The 20,549-nt window shown below is 49.8% G+C and overlaps 1 protein-coding gene across 1 annotated transcript in view; it reads right to left on the bottom strand.

Moving 5' to 3' along the window:
• Positions 1 to 20,549, bottom strand: part of GRIK4 (glutamate ionotropic receptor kainate type subunit 4) — a 126,416-nt gene that overhangs the window by 43,633 nt on the left and 62,234 nt on the right. Inside the window, exons 4-6 of the mRNA XM_041413811.1 lie at positions 17,071 to 17,236; positions 11,335 to 11,513; positions 8,232 to 8,285 (exon numbers count right to left, since the gene is read on the bottom strand). Of these exons, the coding sequence (XP_041269745.1) occupies positions 8,232 to 8,285; positions 11,335 to 11,513; positions 17,071 to 17,236 (399 nt within the window). The remainder of the gene's footprint in view (positions 1 to 8,231; positions 8,286 to 11,334; positions 11,514 to 17,070; positions 17,237 to 20,549) is intronic.

Raw genomic sequence — 20,549 nt, 5'->3', positions numbered from 1 at the left:
AGCCTCCTCCACCTGTGCAAACACAGCTTTATAACCACAGGCTTTCAGAAAATGCCATCAAAATGATGGGTGCAAACAGCAGCTCCCTCATTTCCTCCCATTCTGGTTTTTTTTATCCCTCTACCTACATTGGAGGAATTGCAGTAATTGCCCAAAACTTGGCCCTCAATCTCAGTCCAACATGAGGCACAGAGAAGACCACCAGGAATCATGCCAAGGTGAGTTTCAGAGACACAAATCCTGCCTGCCTGAATTCCTCCCCCTCTTTCCACTCTGTTTTTTAAAACACCCACCACGTGTCAATATTCTGTTTCAAGAGAACTCGGTAAAAAATTAGACCCGGAGGATCTGCAGCCAAAATTAATGAACTTTTTTACAGAAAGAAAAATCCCCAGGCCTTGCTCCGATCACAGCAAATTCAGCAGCAGGCACCAGCAGGCAATTACAGTGTAGGTTTTCTGACTGCTACTACAGGGCTGCAACCACGAAATGTGTGCTGTTAAATAACAACACTTAGCAATTCCGTGGCATTCTATATTTTCCCGAGTGCTAGGCACACAATTAGCTAATTGAATTCCACGGGGTTCCCTGGGAGACGGCGCTGGAGGAGTTATTAGAGGATGAAGTCACTCCCTGGCTTTCTGCAGCACTCCACCTGCACTCTTCACTTTCCAGCAGCACACAAACCCCCTGCAATGACCCCAGCACTGAGGGCACGGGAGGAGCTGGCTAATAAAAGCCACAGAGGTGAGCTCTGTGATCCTAAAGCCCTGAGATGGGATTTTCCAGCCTGGCTGGGTGTGAGGTATGAGCAGGTCTGCAAGATCCACTCCCTGTTCTTTAGGGACATAAAGCCATCAGGAACAAGTGATGCTCACTGCAAGTGTGGCTCTGCAGGTCTGGATGGAGGATCAGCCAACCAGGATTCTGCACCCACGGGTCCTCTCCCACCTCAGCTGGCTCCGGGAGTTTGGGAGGGAATTGTCCCTCCTGCCCATGTCAGTGTTTGGGAGGGAATTGTCCCTCCTGCCCTGCCCACGTCACTTTGAGACAGCCCAGCAGTGACACTGAGTTTGGGAGGGAATTGTCCCTCCTGTCCTGTCCATATCATTGAGTTTGGGAGGGAATTGTCCCTCCTGTCCTGTCCATGTCATTGAGTTTGGGAGGGAATTGTCCCTCCTGTCCTGTCCGTGTCACTGAGTTTGGGAGGGAGTTGTCCCTCCTGTCCTGCCTGTGTTACTGAGTTTGGGAGGGAATTGTCCCTCCTGAACTGCCCGTGTCACCCTGGGACAGCCCAGCAGTGACATGCTGCTCCTCACACACTGTGGGGAATCCCAGCTGCCTTGCCTGGGAGAAATCCTGCCCTGGAGTTATTCTGCCCAGAATACAGAGGAGGAGACTGAGGTGCAGAGAAAAGCAGCAAGAGATTTACACCTGGCAGCACAGCTCTTAGAAACACAGGGGCATGGAAGGGTCTGGCTTGGAAGGCACATTAAGCAGCATCCCATTCCACCCTGACACCTTCCCAGGCTGCTCCAAGCCTTGTCCAGCCTGGCTTTGGCCACTGCCAGGGATCCAGGGGCTGCCACAGCTGCTCTGGGCACCCTGTGCCAGGGCCTGCCCACCCTCACAGGAAGAATTTCTTCCCAATATCCCATCTAAATCTGCCTTCCTTCACCTTAAATCTATTTCCCCTTCCCCTATCACCCCATGCCCAGGTAAAAATCCCTCTCCAGCCCTCCCCTAGGTCACGTTCAGGCACTGTAAATCTCTCCAAAGACTCTCTCCTCCAGGCTGAGCAGCCCAAAAGAGATGTGGGTTAAAAACCTGCCTTACAAGACAAAACACCAAAGCCAGCATTCATCTATCAGCATCTCACTAATGAGGCTCATCCCAAACCTGCAGCTAAGCAATCAACTCCTAGGCTAAAGGAAACCCCAGAAATTACAGCCAGTTCTTCCCTCACCACTGCCTCCACTGCTTCCCAAGAATAGTGGCTGGAGATTTCAGCATGGAAAGGGAATTTTCAGCAGGAAATTTTCCATGTCACAGCAGCTGCCTGGCAAAAATAAAATGTATTTTAAAGCATGGAGCCACCTCCCCTGCCCTGCCATGCTGGGATGTCCCTCCTGAGAGTGGCTCCTGGAATTTTTTTCCCCCTGCAGCAGCCACTGTGCTGCAGCTCCTGAGCTCCTTCCAGCATTGATTTTGCTGGTGATCCTGTTCTGCAGCCCGTGTGTGTGTGCAGGACCTCAATCCTTATCTCATTTTTAATAACCCAGAGTGCCTGGGCAGTGGGGAGGCAGTGAGCACAGGCTGGGGACCAGCCTAAAGAGGGGATCTTTGACTGTCAGGGACACCCAGACCCTGTCTGAGCTCACCCCAAGGCTCTGGAAGGAACAGGCTTTGCTCAATTCAGGCTGCACCAACAGCAAGATGCCCACTCCATCCCTCCTCTCTCTCTTGCACACACACAGTTTTATCTTCCTCTCCTAATCACTGCAAGGACTTTATTGGATTTTTGGATCTGCTGATTAACAGCCTCCAAAATACCTTCCAACACTGTGCTCAGCAGGAGAAACTCAGTGCTGGAAACTCAGCAAAGACTGCACTGAGCTCGCTCCCCTCAGCCCCTCTGGCAGCACCAAAAGCTGATTTACACCTGATTTACACCAGGCCCAGGACACTCCGTGCTGTTCCTGCTCTTTTCTCATGTGGGATGGGAAAGGAGAACACTGGGCCAAGGCTTCCATTTCTCTATTAAACCCTCACTCTGGCAAAACCTCTTTGTTCTGAGTGTTTGGTGCTCAGGAAAGCACAAAACCCAGAGTGCAATATCCGTCCTCAGATTTCTTGGCAGCTTTTGTGCAACAGCCAAACCTGCAGTGCCAACTCAGCACAGCTCTGGTGACATCACCTGTGTGTGTCATTATTCAGCATTTTAGGGTGAATAAAGTATCCCAGAGCAGGTTCTTTGGGCAAACAGAACTCCAGGGAGCCTCTGCCCAGGTCATGGAAGGCAGAACTAAAACATTTCACCCAAAAGCAGCTTGACCCTGCGACGGTCACTTCCTCACCCTCTGGCCCCAGTAACCAATTTTTCCCCCAAAAAAATCATCAAACCTCCTCAGTCAGAGGTGGAGAAAATTCCTGCCTTGTCCTCTGTGGATTCTGCTGCCCTCAGAGCCGAGTTGCCAACCCTGTAAATCATTCCAAAGCTCTGCTCAGAACACATTTATTTGTTTACTCAAGTGGACAATATTATGTAAAGTGCTTTCCACGGTTTTCCTGAAAGGCTCCATTTATTTATAAACTATCAACAGAGTCAATACGTTTCTAATGGGCCACATGTAAAAATCAATTTCTCTAGGAGGGGAAAAAAGTGGAAAAAAGTCATCACAGCAACAATTTGTGTAGGTAAGTGGATGGGTAGATCTACTCAAGGCAATGCTAGCTGGTCACTCAGGTGGGGAGAGAGAAGCTGTGACCTCAGTGAGCTCAGGGACAATTTAGGGGAATATATTTATATCTGTAATTGGATTTCTCTTCCAAAAAAACCACTGATGTGCCTTACAGGTCTTGAACCTCCTCATGCAAGGCCAGCTGGTAAATTTTGGAGGCTGTTCTTCAAACAAGAGCACTTTTAGGAAAATACACTGCCCAAACTTCAACTTCTCTGCAGGGGGATTTGGAGAGAGACAAATCCACAAAGAGTCAAGTGCTGAATGTTGGGACCTGAAAAAAGACAGCTCTTGGAAAAAAAGGGGTGGGAAGTAGGGAAAGAGAGAGATTTTCCCTCCTTCCCACCTCTTTTTTTCCAAGAGTTTCCAGGGGGTTGGGGTGTAGCTGAGAGAATGATTTACACAAAAATTGGGAATCAAGCACACAAAGTCAGAAAGTAAAGAAGACTGAGGCAGCAAAAGGCAGGGAGGCACAGCCACTGCTTTGTCTAAACCCTCCTTCCCTCATGCTAACTAGAACGAGGAGAAATTGCCTTGGCAGCCTTGCAAAAACCTGATTTGTTTGCCCTGCTAGCACATGCCACTGAAAATATGATCCATAAATCCTGGCAGTGATCGGGGCTCTCCAGAACACTTCGCATCAGCTGCTGGGAATCAGGAGGGCTGGCTGGGCTGGGAGGGGAAATCTGTCACAGGGCAACGAGAGATCCTGCCTTCCTCACCAGGGCAAGGGAGAAAATGGGGTTGGATGGGGATTTTTTGCCAGGGGATGAAGGCCAGGAGTGCCCAAATCTGCCCCTGGCAGCTCAAAGGCCAAGCACCACGGCCTGTGCTGGAGCTCACGGAGAAAAATAAGATTATTTCACCACAAAAAGGCAATTTCACAAAACCTAAGCCCTGGTCAAAGCCTCGTCTGTAACTCCCTGTCCCTCTGCTTGGTTTGACATCATCCCTTCCTTCCAAGGGATGTCACCCTGCTGACAAGCTACAGCAGAAATGTGTCACACTCTCTGGGGGATTGGGACACCAATTTCCCCTCCAGCTCCACTTCCAGGCTGACAATTCAGCTCAAAAACCTTGTCCTGTATGAAGACCTCTTTATAAATCACCAAACAAAGAAGAGAAAGCAGGAAACAAGACAAAAAACCCCAAACCTGAGCTGATTTATCTGGGCTGTGGGAGTTGAACACGGCAGCTGCTTTATCAGCAGCAACACCTGCACACAATTGTGTCAGGGAACAAAACTGCACCCAGTGAATTGCCCTGCCTGACTTGAGGCACTGGGAAAGCTCCTTTACACCTTCCCCCCTCAGAGTAATAATTTTAATTGTTTCAATTATTCCCATCTAATTGTCAAATATTTTGAAATTTAAACCCAGCCTGAGGTCCGGATGTTATTAAAGAAAACAAAACCAAAAAACAGAACAACAAACCAGACAGAGAGAGGGGAAAAAAAAAAAAAAAAAAGACAAAACCCAATAGCTACACAGAATTAACAAGCTAAAAGAATTAATTGTAGCGTGGGGTTTTGGAGGCATCCAACACCCCTCCTACTCTGTGCTGCTGATTTCAGGGATTTCCAGTGCTGGAAGAAACATTTTCTTCAATGCACAGCAGTCTGCTTTCAATGGTCTATTTGTGCATTACTATTATTATTATTATTATTATTATTTATTATTATTATTATTCTGCACATCATTGCCCCCTCACATGGCCGTGAGCTCTGTCGAGACCCAGCCAGCCCTGCCAGGGAGAAGGGAAGGGATGATGAGCTCTGAAATCATCCCAGCACCTCTTCAGGGAATTCCATCCCTCCCAAAAGTCCCAGAGCATGGGAATCATCACCAGGTGGAGATGCCAGGAAGAAAATTGGGTTGGATGGGGATTTTTCTGCCAGGGGATGGAGGCCAGGAGTGCCCCAAATGAAGGATGTGGGGAAGACAAATGCACCAGACCTGAGAGTTCCATTAGGACTCCTGGAAAATTTGCCAGGCTGCTGCTGCTGCTGACAAAAACAGGTCCCTGGAGCTGGCTGAAGGAGGCTGATAATGAATTTGCACGCAGGAAAGGAGCCTGTGGATGTTTTTACATCGGGCTGCTCGCCTCAGCTCCCACAGAAATGTGTTGGGGGCTGAGGGTTCCTCCTCATCTGCTCCAGTGATCTGCTGTGACCAGAGGGGCCACCGGGCTGGGACAGAGGGGCCATCACCCCCAAAAATCCCCTCCTGTGCCCCAGCACACAGAGAATTCCCTCCTCTCGCACCCAGAGAGAGCAGAGCTGCACCACACCACGAGCTGTCAGCTGGGATGTGCTTATTAAATAAAATTAATGCTAAAAGACAGAAACAGAACTCCCCTCTAGAGCTGCAGGGCAGGTGTTTAATTCAGCATTTTATCCTATTTTCTCCTCTTTTTTTGTATTTTGCCTGAGATATTTTTCCATCTCCGAGCAGCTCAGTGCTCTGCAGGCTCTCTATTCCCTTTCCTGATGGGTTCTCTCTCCATTTAAGCCATCTTTTTGCTTGCTCCCCTTGACAGTAGTTCACTCTGATTTTATCTTTTCTATTAGGCAGTGATTGCAGAACCTCAGAGGGTTCATTAGGAGCTTGATAATCCCTCCAGATTTATGAGCCTAAATTGCTCACTCCCATCTCCAATCCCCATTTAAATATTACTAATTTCCTTAAACATCTCTTCCATCTGCCCAGGTTTTGTCTGATGTCATCTTCCCATAATGATCCCTGCCAAAAATCCTGTTAGTTCTGCTAAGAGCTGGGCTTTTGGACTGAGTGGTAAAATAACCTGGATAAACAGATTAATACCCTGAGAGAGTGAATGGCAACAAAACTCATTTCTTTCTCACCTGCCATAGCTGCATTCCACGAGATGAATGGGTTAGAAAGGCAAATTTCACCTCCAGCAAATGCTTAATCACACCCGTGCTCAGGACTGGGGTGGGGGTGGAGGTGGGAGCTTCATTTTTAGAGCAGCATCCATGAGATGCTGCTCAGACAAGAGAAACAACTCTAAAAAGAAGACTTTTTTTTTTTTTTTTTTGCAGATTCTGCTGGTGATGTGAGGTGGAAATCCCTCACTGTGTGCCCAGCCCCGCTCTGTAGGACTGGGAATGGGCTGGGGAGGGCAAGTGGGACAGGAAGAGCTGTTGGGAACAATGGAAATACTTCCTGGGAGTGGGAATGGCTGGGATTGGCATTGTGGGCAGATCTGGTGGGGATGGCACTGTCCCCCAGCCAGCAGAGTGACACCGTGACTTGGGGCACACAGCACAACCCCCAGGCTCCCTCCCTGTGCCTGTGCTGCCCGTTCCAAGGGGATGAACAGCCCCAGTGAAGTTTTTCTGGCTGGACTGACCCATGGATTGGACACTGAGAAGAAACCCAGCCAGGAGCTTCATGGCCTTTTCTACTCCTTGAGTTTCTCCCTCTGACACTCCTTCCCCTGATCCCTTCTCCACCCTGTGCCCCAACTGCTGCCACCCCTCCATTTCCCTCCTTCCCCTGCTCCTCTCCTCTCCAGCTCCCTGCCCACACGTTTGGCTCCGTCCCTTCCCGTCTGTCTCCCACCCAAACACAAAGTGTGATTCAGCTCTCGGCTTCCCTGCCAGAAACATTAATAGAAATTAGAGAATAGGAGAATCACTCGGGCTGGGAGGCACCTCCACTTCACCCCCCAGGTTTCCAGCAGCCCCACAGCAGCACTCACAGCTCCTGGTGACACCCCCTTGGAGGAGAAGTTCCTCTGATGTTTATTTTGGGTTTCCCCATCTGCTGCCTCAGCCCATCACCCCCTGAGGGGTTTAACCACACCGTGATCCCATTAATGTCATTAATTAAGGAGGGCATCCCCTGCTCTCAACATTTATGGGATCATCCTTCCTTTGTCTCAGGGCGCGGGGCTGTGATGCCTTCCAGGTGCTCATCCCTGGTTTTTTCCAACACAGGGAATGGGCTCAGGGGGGTGACAACACCAGCATAACCCAAAAAAAATCAGGAAAATCAGGAAAACCAGGACAACCAGGACAATACAGATCCACCCATTTTCTGGAGCTTCCCAAAGTCCTGCACATGTCATTGCACCAGCTCCTGTCACAGTGTCCACAATTCCTGCCTGTGGATGCTGCACCAATCGTTTTCCACCTCCCCAAGACCTTCCCAGCTTTGCAGGAATGATGCCTGAAGATTTTTTTCAGCTTTTTATATATTTTTCATCTATTTGTAGCATCGTAGCTTTTTAATATGTAGTTGTAAAATTTCTAGTGATTTTCCTGCCCTTTCTCACGTTTTAGAACAATAAGCCAACCCTTCCTAACACATTCTTGAAATTCTGGTTAGTCTGATTTTAACAACAGGAATTTCTAACGAGGACATCTTGTTTTGCACCAGAATTTAAGAGATGTAACAAGACACAGAACAACTCCAAGGGGCAGGCCCAAGGGTTGGTTGCTGGGGCAACTGGTCTCTTGTTGGATGTACCTGTTAGATGAACTAATTAATTAACCTGATAAAAATTGTAGAAATCCGACACCATGTGTGCACAGAAAGCTTTTGTTACAGAACTGCTTTTGGGAATATTATTTTTGATATTATTTGGAAAGATTTTGCCTTTTGATTCTAGGCAGCAGGTGACATCCCTGCCTCCCTCCCTCCCCAACACACGAGGCTCTGCCCAAGGATCCCACGGGTCAGGGGGATCAGCTCCCATTAAAATGACTCCACACTCAGGCAGGAAAAGCTGGGAAAAACTCCTTACCAGATTAGTGAAGATATAGGTGTAATAGGCAGATGCCATCCCCAGTTCAGCTGCCTGTGAAGGAGAGGAAAAAGAGATTAAACCAGAGCCTGACAATCTCCAATCTCCACCCCGGCAAAGCAGAGCCAGGGCCACATTTTGCTTTTTCAAGCTTATCTCTCCTTGCAGGAAGGGAGAGTGGGACACAGCAGCATGGTCAGACCTGGGAAATTAAAGTCTGGGGAAGCAATTTTTTAGCAGGGCTGAGCCTAGCTGAGGTCTCCTGCCCACACCAGCCCTGACAAAGCACCTGCACAGAGGGAAATGACCCAGCTCCAGACCCCTGGGAGCATCCCTGCCCTCTCCATGGCATTCTGAGATGGAATTCAGGGGTTCCTGCATCCATCCAAGGACAAACTCTTAAGGAAATCACCTGTGGAAAGCTTTTGAACTCCCAGCAGAAAATCTTTTGAACCCCTAACAGACCCCAATGGTCCACAATGGCTTGGAAAAGTGAGGTGGGTCCTGCAGCCCCAGTTCTGAGAATTCCAGAACCCCTTGGGATGAGGAATTCCACTATGTTTTAAAAGGAAAATGAGGATTTCTGCTTATTTTGTGTGTGGATGCTGCTTTGCTCCTGTTTTGGGACATAATGAGGGAAAAGAGCAGCTGAGAGCTCCAGGCTTGTCCCTTCCACCACAAACACCATGACGGAGAGAGGAAGGCAGGAAAAGCTCTTGGGAGTTACAGGAAAAGGACAATCAAGCCACTGGTGGCTTTCCAGTTTTATCAGTCGGATTTGGGCTCAAATCCCACAAATTAATGAGCATGGATGAGACCCAGTAACTCAGCTCTGCTCTTCAGAACTGAGACAGGGCTGTGCTGGCCACAGAAATAGAAGAAAACAGGGCAAAACTGTCCAGGGATGCAGAGAGAAGGACACAGAATTTTCCATGGGGATGATCTGTTCTAGAGATCACAGAGCGGATAACTGAGGCCCTTTCCCAAAATTCTCACTACACAAGGAGCTGGTTGTGGGAACAGATGCTCAGGAAAGTGGGGCATTAATCTGCAGATGCTCCTGGAAGCCTCTGTTCCACTGCCAAGCACAGCTGCTCTCAAATCAAGCTTCCAGACCCTGGCTAAGAGGTTTTCCCAGCAGTCCAGACCACACAGAGGAATGGGAGGCAAGGAGGGAAGGAGCAAAGGCAGCACCTCCTGGTGTGAGTCCCTTTTTATCCCTCCCAGAAGCTGTGATGACAGAAAGGAAGGAAGGAAAGACAGAAGGAGGCAGCTGGGATTGCACCTCTCCCTTTTCCTGTGTTTTAGATGCTCCTGTGCAAACCTGAGGCCACCAGCACTGCTGTGCCCAGCCCCTAGGCTGCACATTGTCACCCTGTCCCTCGCCCAGGTGGCACAACAGACACAGCAAAGCCATTGCTCCAAGGAGTCCCCAAACCCAGAGGAGGCCACCTCATTTTTCACCCCCTCCACAGCAAAACTTAGCACCAATTCCCCCTGCTCATCCCTTCCTGGAGACAGTGACAATGCCAGCTCTCCCTGTCACCCACTTTGAGGTCAGGGTGTTTGGTTTCAAGGGTAGAAAATCAAGGTGAGCAGCAAAGCAGTGCCTCTCCCATCCATTCACCCAGCCCTGGCAGCTGGGAGCTGGGAATCTGGGAACCATCCATGTGTCTCCAGCCCATCTGTGGAGGGTGAGGGATGAGAAACTGTGAATTCCTGCTCTCCTGGGACAGACCCAGCAAACCCTCAGAGCGATTTCCTGCTGTGGGACAGGATGTGGGTTCACCTGATGCTCAGCACCACCATCCCTGGCTCCCAATAAAACACCTCCCAGCCTCCCAAGGTGCAAGAAGTTGTCAGACCAGGAGCTCTTGATTTATTACCCTCCATTCCTACAGTCCTCTAGCTGGAAGAATGGGGTTTGACTGGGAAATGCTGGCAATTTCTGACATTTCTCAGGGGTGGCAGAAGGAGGCTGGAGCTGGGCAGGGAGATGTGGGTGCCTGGAGAGAGCTTCTGGGAGCCTGTGGGAAGTCACTATAGCAACAGAGGAGGGGGACAGCCCTCAGCAGCCAGGCAGCAACAGGGGAAAAAGGGGAAAAAACACACCAAATCAACCCCCCTGAGTAGACAACCCCAAAAAATCCCCCAAACTGTCTATTTAGAAATGAAAACTGCATGTAGTGGAATAGAAATATTTTGGGGGGAAAGAGGACTGATAAAAACATCCCTGCTGGATGTCATTGAGGTTAACCTGACACAGGCAAGGCCTTTGGATGACACGTTCTGTGACAAAACAGGCAGGACAGTGTGGAAAGCCAGGGGGATCCCAGTGCTTGGATCTTGACTCCCTTCAGGAATGTGCTTCTTGTTCCCTCCAGGATGTGGGAAACTCTGCTCCATCTGGAGCCACTGCTCAGTTTTGAAGCAGGCTATCAAAACAAGTGCTAGAAACTGCAGCCAGAGACCATTTAAAAATAAACAGGATTAAAATAAAATCTCCGTTAATAAGACAATAAAAAGAAAAATAATGAAAAAGTTAGACACATAATGGGAAGGGAAAAAGGAAGCACAAGAGTAATTTCAGAGAGCTGAGCAGTCCTTCACAGCTCCTGGATGGAAACACCATTTGTAGAGAGCAAACAAATCCCCTCAGAGCAATTCAACCATCACTTGCACAGATCCAGCCCTGGAAATTCCATCAGTGGCAATTCCCCTCTGGGCAGAGCCCATTCCCAGCACTGCTGTGGGAATTTTCACATTTCAATTGATGCCTGTATTATACTATATTACACTATATTAAAACTACACTAGAACTATATTATACTAAAAAGATACTAAAGAAAAACCTGTGACTTTCTCCGACTGTGTCATGACACAGCTTTGACTAACTGGTCAATCAATATAAATAACCATCACCAGAGTCCAATTAACAAATAGCTTTTGGTAAACAATCTCCATAACACATTCCTCATGTGCCAAACAACAGGAGCAGCAAGTGAGATAAGAATTGCTTTCTCTTTGTCTCTGAGCTTTCTCACTGCCTTTCCCAGGAGAAATCCTTGGGCAAGTCGTGCCTGCTGCTCCCTGTGAATCTCACCTTCTGCAGGATGGTGTGGGACATGGAGGCGTTGGCATGGACGATGATGGTGGCTGTCTTGTCATCTCGGATCTCCTTCAGGAGCGGGGTGGGATCCCGGCTGTCATCCAGCATCCGCACCGACAGCGTGTCCTTGGAGATGAGGAACTGCCGCAGCAGCTTCTCCAGGTTCAAAAGGCCTTTGGAGGAAAGAGAGAAAAAGGACAGATCCCTTTGAATTTGAGGCTTGGTTCTCCCATGGAACATGGTGATCCATGGCAGGATGCGTTCCTGAAGTTCTGGGTCTGGGCACTGCAAAGGAAAAGATTCAGTGCTTGGTCCAGCAGGGAATGAAAAATGATGGAGTTATTATTTTTCCAGTTATTCCAGCTATTCCAGCTATTCCCTAGAAAAAGGGAGAGGAAAGGAAAGGACTTGGGGCCCAATTCTAGGTCCAGCAGGGAATGAGAAAAAATGGAGCTATTCCATCTGCACCCTAGGGAAAAAAAAAAAAATAAAGTGGAAAGGATTTAGGACTCATTGCTTGGTCCAGCAGGGAAGGAGAAGTGATGGAGCTACTCCAGCTCTTCTCCAGGAAAATAAAGCATCCCCAGACTCATCTTGGGAAGAGATAAGACCTTCAATACAAGGTCCAGACAAGGTCTCCATTATCTCCCTGCATGTGGGATTGTTCTGCTTACTGGAGGATTATTCCTCCCCCTCACCCTTTGCATTTCCAGCTCCCAAATTAAGTGCTCAGGAAGGTGCAGCTTTTTTGGAGCTCTTGGAGCATTCTGATGGGTAGCTGCTCTCTTCCAAGGGGATGAGAAGCTCTGCTGAGAGCTGGAGGTCACTGCAAAAATACAACATTAAAAAATTGTGACAAAAATAAGGATGGGCACGTCAAGGGCTCCTTCCAACAGCTGCCTTGAAGCCTAATAAGATGTCAAAACTCCTGCTGCAGATTTTGTTAGTCAAGAAAGCAGCTTTGATAGAGCCTCTCTTGTCTCCAGCTGCTGAGTTTCATGAAGAAATAACCTCCTGCCAAGTTTGATTGACCAGAGGAACCAGCAGATGGATTCATCAGCAAGACACAGACAGCATAGCCACACATCCCATCCCCTCAGGAAGACAGCCCCAAAAGAGGGGGGAGACCTGAGCTGGAGAAACAGAACTATCAGCAGGATCACAGCCCAGCTGGCAGAGAGGCAAATTAACCCTCAAGTCAGAGTTTTACTCTTAACCTGACTTATTTTTGACTGCATGAATCCATTCATTCCCCAGCAGGTCAGGAGGCAGGGAAGGGTCACAGCGGGGTGGGATCAGTGCTGGAGCTCTGCTCTCAAGGACTGCCAGCACTTCACCAGGTGACAAAGCAGTGCAGGAAAAGGGACACATCCAAGATGAGGAGCCTCTCGTTCCCAGGGAAAGGTTTAAAGCACTCTGAGTTTGCTCTGAGCTCCTGACAATGCCCTTGCCTCTCCCCTTTTCTCTGGGTACAGGTAGGAACACAGCAAGGAGTTATAAAAACAGCTGTGCCAGGACGTTTCTGGGTCACATCAGCCTCTTCTTCTTCCTCACCAGGCAGAGAACTCACTCTGCTTACAGCACACAAGGACCTCACTTGAACACTTCTTTTGTCTTCTAACCCAGGCAAACAGTGAATTTTACATAAGTCCTCCATTTGACCCCTGAGGATGTAGAAAGGTTTATTTTCCCCTCATTCCACATTTGCAGGGGACCAGAGAGGCTGCTGCAAATCACAGCCCTACACTACCAAGTTTACTTGCAGCTCATCCCAGCGAACTCTGCAGCTCTCAAACCCAGGAAAATGTTTCTAAAGCTCATCAGGCACAGAGAGGAAGAAGTGGAACCAGGAGGAAAAAAAAAAAATCATTTCATCTCCACCTTCAGCTCGAGGAAATTATCATTTCCAGCACGTTAGATCCTACCTGTAGCCTCATCCAGCCTCCTGCTTGCAGCTGCTCTTGCTGTGTGCAGGGAAGTCTCTATTGTGCAGAGATTCCCCTTTGTTTGATGCTGAGAGGATGTGAGACTCTTGCTGCTGCTGCTGCTGCCAGACTGGCACTTCAGAGGGATGTGAACCCCAGCAAAGGCTTGCAGACTCCTCCAGGCACCTTTGAAGTACCAAAGTGAGGACAGAGAGGCTGCACCAGGCACCTGCTGCTTGAACACTCCCATGGGGAGCTCTGAGAGAGGTTCAGGCTGGCCTGTGGCAAGTCCTGACCTTGATTATTTGATTTTTCCTTGTGCAAACATCCGGAGCTGGCAGGAGCAGCCCCACTCCCGAGCTCTCAGCAGCAGAGCTGCTCGTAGGAATGAGGAAAGGCAGGAGCTGGGGCTCTCCTGGAGTGCCACATCCCTGTTTAGTGCTCCTGCTGATGGAGGAGCTTCAGGGCTGCTGGTGGTTCCACTCCTGGACATGGATGGTTGGGAAGAGAACATTCCCATCATCCAGCCTCGCTTTTAATCCCAACACTGGTGCTTCAAACATCTCCCTGGGTGTTTGCATTTTTAACAACAATGTTTTAAAAAAGAACCAAGGATGTGCACAAGGCCTTGGACCCCTCTGTGCCCTGGTCACCCTTCCCAAGCACTGGGTGTTATTCCCTCCCCTCTGGCAAACAGAGAAGCTCCTAAAAAGTCCATGCACTCCTCTATTTGCCTTTCTGGGTTAAGATTTCTCTGGAACCACACAAAACCTTCCAGAGCAGCTCCCAAACCAGCTAATTCTTAAACATCACAGAGCAACTGAGCATTCTATCCACCAAACCGAGTCACACAAATCTCATTCTATTCATGGCATTACATTTTACATTCCCCAGGGCATTACACTTAGGCTGGCCCAAGTTCTTTGACTTTAAGGGTCATTCTCTGCTTCTGCCAGGAGAAATCACAGGCAGTCCCCAGAGGAAGGATGTGACAGGATGAGTGTGGCAGGGTTGGGCCCAGGGGTCCCATCACACAGCCTCCCACTTAAACCAAAGCAGCTCCAGCTTGCCCCTCCTGGGATCTAAATAATAACATCCCTCAAAACAGCATTTCCTCACTGATGAGCAGGCAGCTCTTATGCTCCCCTCAGCTGCCTCAAGGGAACCTTCCAAAAGCCTGAAATGCCTCCAGTTAGTTGTTTAAGGACTGTGCTTAGGAGCAGTGCATGTCCTAAGGGAAAATCAGGGTTTGTGCTCCTACATGAAGCTCAATTAAGCCTTGACTGGGCTCTGTTACAGTCAGGGCATGTTGGGCTTCAAGCCTGGCTCTGATCAGGTCCTTGCTGAGCACAAAGAGCTGGGAGGATGAAAGGCTCCTGTCCCACTGCTTCCCCGGGTCTGGGAAGGACTCAGCACATCCTAAATATTGAGTTATCCAGCAGCAGCAGCAGAGCGAAATAAATTGGATTGCTTCAGGTAAGAGGGTTTGATCCAGCTAAATAAAAATCATATTAATCATATTAACCCCGGTGGGAGACACCTGGCCCAGGAGCAGGGCAGGGGTGCAGAGCCCTGAGCCTCCTGCACGGCAGCTGAGAAAACCTAATTATCTTTGCTTCCCTTCTTGCTTAAGGTTAAGGTTAGACAATGAAAAATTCCAGCTCTGGGAGTGATGTGGGAGACCATTTGCATGATTTTAATTGCATCATTTTGAGCCAGGGCCTTTCCTGGGGTGGATGTGAGCACTGCTCACTGATGGTGATTTACTGCCCGACCTCAGCCTGCTGCCCTGGGGGCACAGAAAGCACAAAGGAGAGCTAAAAACACTCCAGTTCCTTGGGTCCCTGTGCAGGAATCTTCCATCAGCTGCTGCTGGGGAGTTTGCCCAGGGCTAGATGGGAATGGTGCTGGCCCAGTCAGAGAGCAGCATTCCTGTCACCTTGTTCTTTTAAGTTCTTCTAAGCCTTCTGATGTTTACATTCTTGTAATGAATTTTCTTTCACACTTTATGTAAATAATTATTGTTCTGCATTCTTTTCTGGAGGAGGAGAAATGTGATGGACTGTTGGTTTGTCCAGTGTCATTGGAGAGGTGGCACTGTCACCCTCCAATCCACTGTCACTTTTGAAAAATCTATAAATGCTGGAGTCAGAAAATAAACTTCCCTTCTTTTTACCTTGGAGGTTCCAACGTGCGTCGTTTTCTTTCTTTCTAGAGTGACACATTCCCAAAGCTGTCCCTGCACCCAGGGGCCTTTCCAAATCCCCTTTTCCATGCTGCAGCTGGCTGTGTGCTAGAGCTGCTGTGGCCACCTCAAATCTGCTGCAGGTGACCTCAGAAAGCATAGGACACACTTTGCTCTGGGGTGTAGAGCCTGCTCCTGCCACAGCAGGAGCTCTGTAGGGATGGAGATGGCCCTGCTGAGGGTGGAGCTGGCCCTGCTGAGATGGATCTGGCCCTGCCGAGGTAGTGACGGCCCTGCCGAGGTGGAGATGGCCCTGCCAAGGTGGAGATGGCCCTGCTGAGGGTGGAGATGGCCCTGCTGAGATGGATCTGACCTGCTGACGGTGGAGATGGCCCTGCTGAGGTGGATCTGGCCCTGCTGAGGGTGGAGATGGCCCTGCTGAGCTGGAGATGGCCCTGCTGAGCTGGAGATGGCCCTGCTGAGCTGGAGATGGCCCTGCTGAGGTGGATCTGGCCGTGCTGAGATGGATCTGGCCCTGCTGAGGTGGTGATGGCCCTGCCGAGGTGGAGATGGCCCTACAGAGAGAGAGATGGCCCTGCCGAGGGGGAGATGGCCCTACAGAGAGAGAGATGGCCCTGCCGAGGGGGAGATGGCCCTACAGAGAGAGAGATGGCCCTGCCGAGGGGGAGATGGCCCTACAGAGAGAGAGATGGCCCTGCCGAGGGGGAGATGGCCCTACAGAGAGAGAGATGGCCCTGCCGAGGGGGAGATGGCCCTACAGAGAGAGAGATGGCCCTGCCGAGGGGGAGATGGCCCTACAGAGAGAGAGATGGCCCTGCCGAGGGGGAGATGGCCCTACAGAGAGAGAGATGGCCCTGCCGAGGGGGAGATGGCCCTGCTGAGGCGGATCTGGCCCTGCTGAGGTGGTGATGGCCCCGCCAAGGTGGAGATGGCCCTGCTGAGCGTGGATCTGGCCCTGCTGAGGGTGAAGATGGCCCTGCTGAGTCTTGGAGATGGCCCTACAGAGACAGATATGGCCCTGCTGAGGGTGGTTATGGCCCTGCTCAGGTGGAGATGGCCCTACAGAGAGAGAGATGGCCCTGCCGAGGTGGAGATGGCCCTACAGAGATAGATATGGCCCTGCTGAGGGTGGATCTGGCCCTGCTCAGGTGGAATGTCCACTGTCCAGATGCACAGTCACCAGCAGATGCACGGCTGCAGAGCCAGCAGGGCATGCACTGTGCTGACTTTTACTCAAATCCCACTTTTAGGCTACAAACTGCACGTGGCTTTGGGCAAGCCACATTTCAAAGTGCTTTACTTGCCTAAAAATAATCTCCAGAAACAGGCCTACGCCTTTCTTTTTTTTTTTTTTTCTTATCCAAAGCCCCATCTGTGGAAGCAAAACGCTCTTCAGATGGTCAAACAGAAAGCAGGATAATCTCTACCCATGCCATTCCACTTCTGCAAAACTTCTCCATGGGGCACCAGGGTGGAGAAACTGGAGTGTAAAAGGCTGCTCTGAGAGGAGACACGAGGAGATGGGACCTTCCCAGCAAGCACCAAACAAAGAGGAGATGAGGCAGAGGGGCAGGAAAAGCCAGCCTGGCAAAGACTTACATTCAGCTTTGGCACAGATGAGGCAGGCAGTGGTGCAGTTAAAGAAATTCAGGATTCCTGCCACGGCCACGCTGATGTCGGTGTTGCTGGGGTGCAGGTTGAGAGTGGTGAACCTCTGGAGCTGCAGCTTCAGGAACTCCTCTGGAGCCACTTTGAAGTGAGGAACCTGAGCGTGGGGAGGAGGAAAGAAAATATAATTAAAGAGGAAGTAGAAATGAAAACAAGTAAATCTGCGGTGAAGGGCCTGTGGTGTGAAGCACACAGCAGGCAGAAAGTGGAATATCCCAATAAAATTGCAGAAGCAGCACTGGAGTCAAGAGGGGAGGGTGGGACTCGTGCAGCAGCAGAGGAAAATAATTATCACAGCAACCAAAAGCCATGGGAAGGAGTGAAGCAGGAAGAGTCTTGCTGAGCCACTCAGAGAAAGGCATCGGGGACTGTGATTACAGCACAGGAAACCTTCCCTGAGAGTTCAACCTAATTAGCTGGGGCACTAATTGTGGCTGGGCCCAGCCTTCATTGGGGAAGGATGCCTTGCAGGGACACAGGGATCATCCAGGGCCCTGAACCCAGCCCTGCCTGCTGCATGGAGGTGCCACCAGGTAATTAATTAGCAGAGATGAAGGCAAGAACAAGATGACCCCGCGCTGGCGAGGCTGGGCAGAGGAGGAACAGCTGCAGCAGCCAGAAGCTTTGGGCATTTCTGACCAACAGGAGGGCTGGAAACACCAGTGCTGGGCTTGTCATGGATGCAGCAGAGCAGCAGCTGGAGCAGGATGTGCTCCAGGGGGAATTTTGGGAGCTGGGGAGCCACAACACCCGCTCGGAGGGAGCTCTGCTGCACATCCTGCAGACTATAGCCACATTTCTCTTCACAGAGAAAAGCAAGACACAGTTCTTCCCAAGAATATTGCTGGGTTTCACATTCTCTGAACCTCAGTGAAAGAAAAAAAACCAATTCTTATCTCATTTGCTGTGCCTGTGCTGTGCCAAAGTAGAATGCAGTATGGAGATTGTTTACCCAGAGGGATGGTGTTTTGTTTCCTTGGCCTATCAGTGTGTGTGTGTGGGGACTGTCGGCTGACAGTCATGAGATGCTGTGCAGTTGGAGTTGAGTTGATGTCACCCTGATTTTTTAAGATTTTTCTAAGTCTTCTGATGTTTACATTCTTGTAATGAACTTTCTCTCACACTTTATGTAAATAATTTCTTGTTTTGCATTCTTCTATGGAAGAAGAGAAATTTGATGGACTGTTGGTTTGTGCAGTGTCATTGGAGAGGTGGCACTGTCACCCTCCAATCCACTGTCACTTTTGGAAATCTATAAATATTAAAGTCAGAAATTAAAAGTGCCTTTTTCACCTCAGAAGAGCAGCGTGTCTGTGTCGTGTTATTTCGTGTCCTATAGCGACAAGTTGAGTGCTTGGCAGATTCAGTTTAGATGTAATGTAACATAGTGTAACGTAGCATAGAATAATAAAGTAATTAAAGAATAAAGTAATTAATTAAAGCAATTATTTATTTTTCATTAAATAATAAAGTAATAGTATAGACCAATAAAGTAATTAATTAGCCTCCTGCTAAGATGGAGTCCTCCTCATCATTCCTCCCTGCAAACACTGTAGCAGACCACGGATGGCACGGCTGGGCAGACACACAGCCCGAGCCCAGACACTGCAGGCTCAGCCTGATAAAGAGAGGCAATCTTGTTTTTCTTCTGCCGGGTGAATTATTTTGGAAGAAACAGAAGTCAGAGGAAGGGAAACATCTGCCACAGCTTTGTTAGCAGCGTGTCAGGTCCTCTCTGCCTCCGTTATTGGTCCTTCCGAAGCCATCAGCCCCTGCCTCCCACCTCTCCCCTCCTGGGAGAGCCTATTAGCAGCTCATGAAGGCTGCTTTATTGACAGCAGGAGCCGCTGGTTAGCAGAGGGGAAGTTAAGGAGTAATAAGCTGCTATCTGCCTTGATTCCAGCCCGCAGCCCTCACCCAGGGAGGGAAGGGTGGATTCCCATAACCAGAGCAGACAGCTCCTGGCAGCATCCTGATCACTGCTGGGAGGGAGGCAGACCCAGCCTGGGGCCCGGAGAGAGATGCAGGCACGGGGGAAGGAATCCACCAGCACATCCGGGCTGAGCACAAACTGTTCACCCCTGCCCTCATCCCCAGGATCCTTTCATCACCATCCTCTCCTGTCCAAGAGCTCTGCCCCAGTGCAATTCCCACTTCTGACAGGGGAAAGGGATTTTTGTGTGGAAGGAATGCACACAACACATCAGGGCTGAGCACAGACTGTTCACCCCTGCCCTCATCCCCAGGATCCTTTCATCACCATCCTCTCCTTTCCAAGAGCTCTTTCCCAGTGCAATTCCCCTTTCTGGACAGGGGAAAGGGATTCTTGTGTGGAAGGAATCCACCAGCACATCAGGGATGAGCACAGCCTGTTCACCCCTGCCTTCATCCTCAAGATCCTTTCATCACCATCCTCTCCTGTCCAAGAGCTCTGCCCCAGTGCAATTCCCCTTTCTGGACAGGGAAAAAGGAATTCTTTGGGCATGAGAGGGGTAACACAGGCAGGTTCATCCCCCAGAACATCAGTCTGGTGCTCGGTGCTTGCCTGGGGACACTGCTCCCTTTCCCACTGAGGGGTGGCTGCAGGAACAGGGGGCTCTGCCTGGGCTCCGTGCCCCAGCTGATGCTCCTGGGATGTAAATGTACAGGTTTACATCTCATGGAAAGAACCAAACACCTCAGGAGGGCACCAGCACTCACCTGTCCTTTCTGAAGAAAAAAAATAAATCAGGAGCCTCAGATCAGAAATTCAGAATGAATCTGAATTTCTGAGGAAAAACACTTGCACATTTACCTTTCCTGGGAAGGAGCACACATCCAGGACATTTAGCAAGAGAAAACACAACGAAACACCCCCAGGACACCCCTCCTGCTGCAGCCCCGTGCTTCAGGGCTGGAGGATCCCTTCCCTCCCTTCCAGCCCCCAGGAACAACAACCAGCACTCATTTGTGAGTGCAAATTATTTACAGTGCTCAGTCCCAGCCTCCTCTGTTGGAAGGCTGGGCTCCAGAGAGAGCCACTAAATGGCTGAGAGATGTTATCTGCCTTTAAAGGGATGAACTACGAGAAGAGAACTCAATTTCTTCTCCAGAGTGCAGAGCCAGATCGGTGTAGGAAGGTTTGAGGCTTATAAAATATTAAATCCGGCACATAGCCTGGACACAGATAAAAAAAGGGCTTGAACTGATGGAACAGCAGTAAACATAAAGCTCCCCAGGAATGTGCACAAAGTCACAGCGGGAGATTTGGGTTGGCAGCCAAGCAGGGTGAGCTTTGGGTTTGCAGCCCTCAGTCAGTGGGGATGTGGTGACGAATGTGAGGAGCAAAAGGGGGTGCAGAGAGGAAAAGGCAGGCACAAAGAGGCAGCAGAGGGAAAAGGAAGACATTTCAAAAGTCTGTGCATTAGGAG

This window comes from Onychostruthus taczanowskii, unplaced genomic scaffold, assembly GCF_017590055.1.
Source record: "Onychostruthus taczanowskii isolate IOZ18803 unplaced genomic scaffold, ASM1759005v1 scaffold43, whole genome shotgun sequence".
Lineage (NCBI taxonomy): Eukaryota > Metazoa > Chordata > Aves > Passeriformes > Passeridae > Onychostruthus > Onychostruthus taczanowskii.
This window is presented reverse-complemented; position numbering and strand designations above follow the sequence as displayed.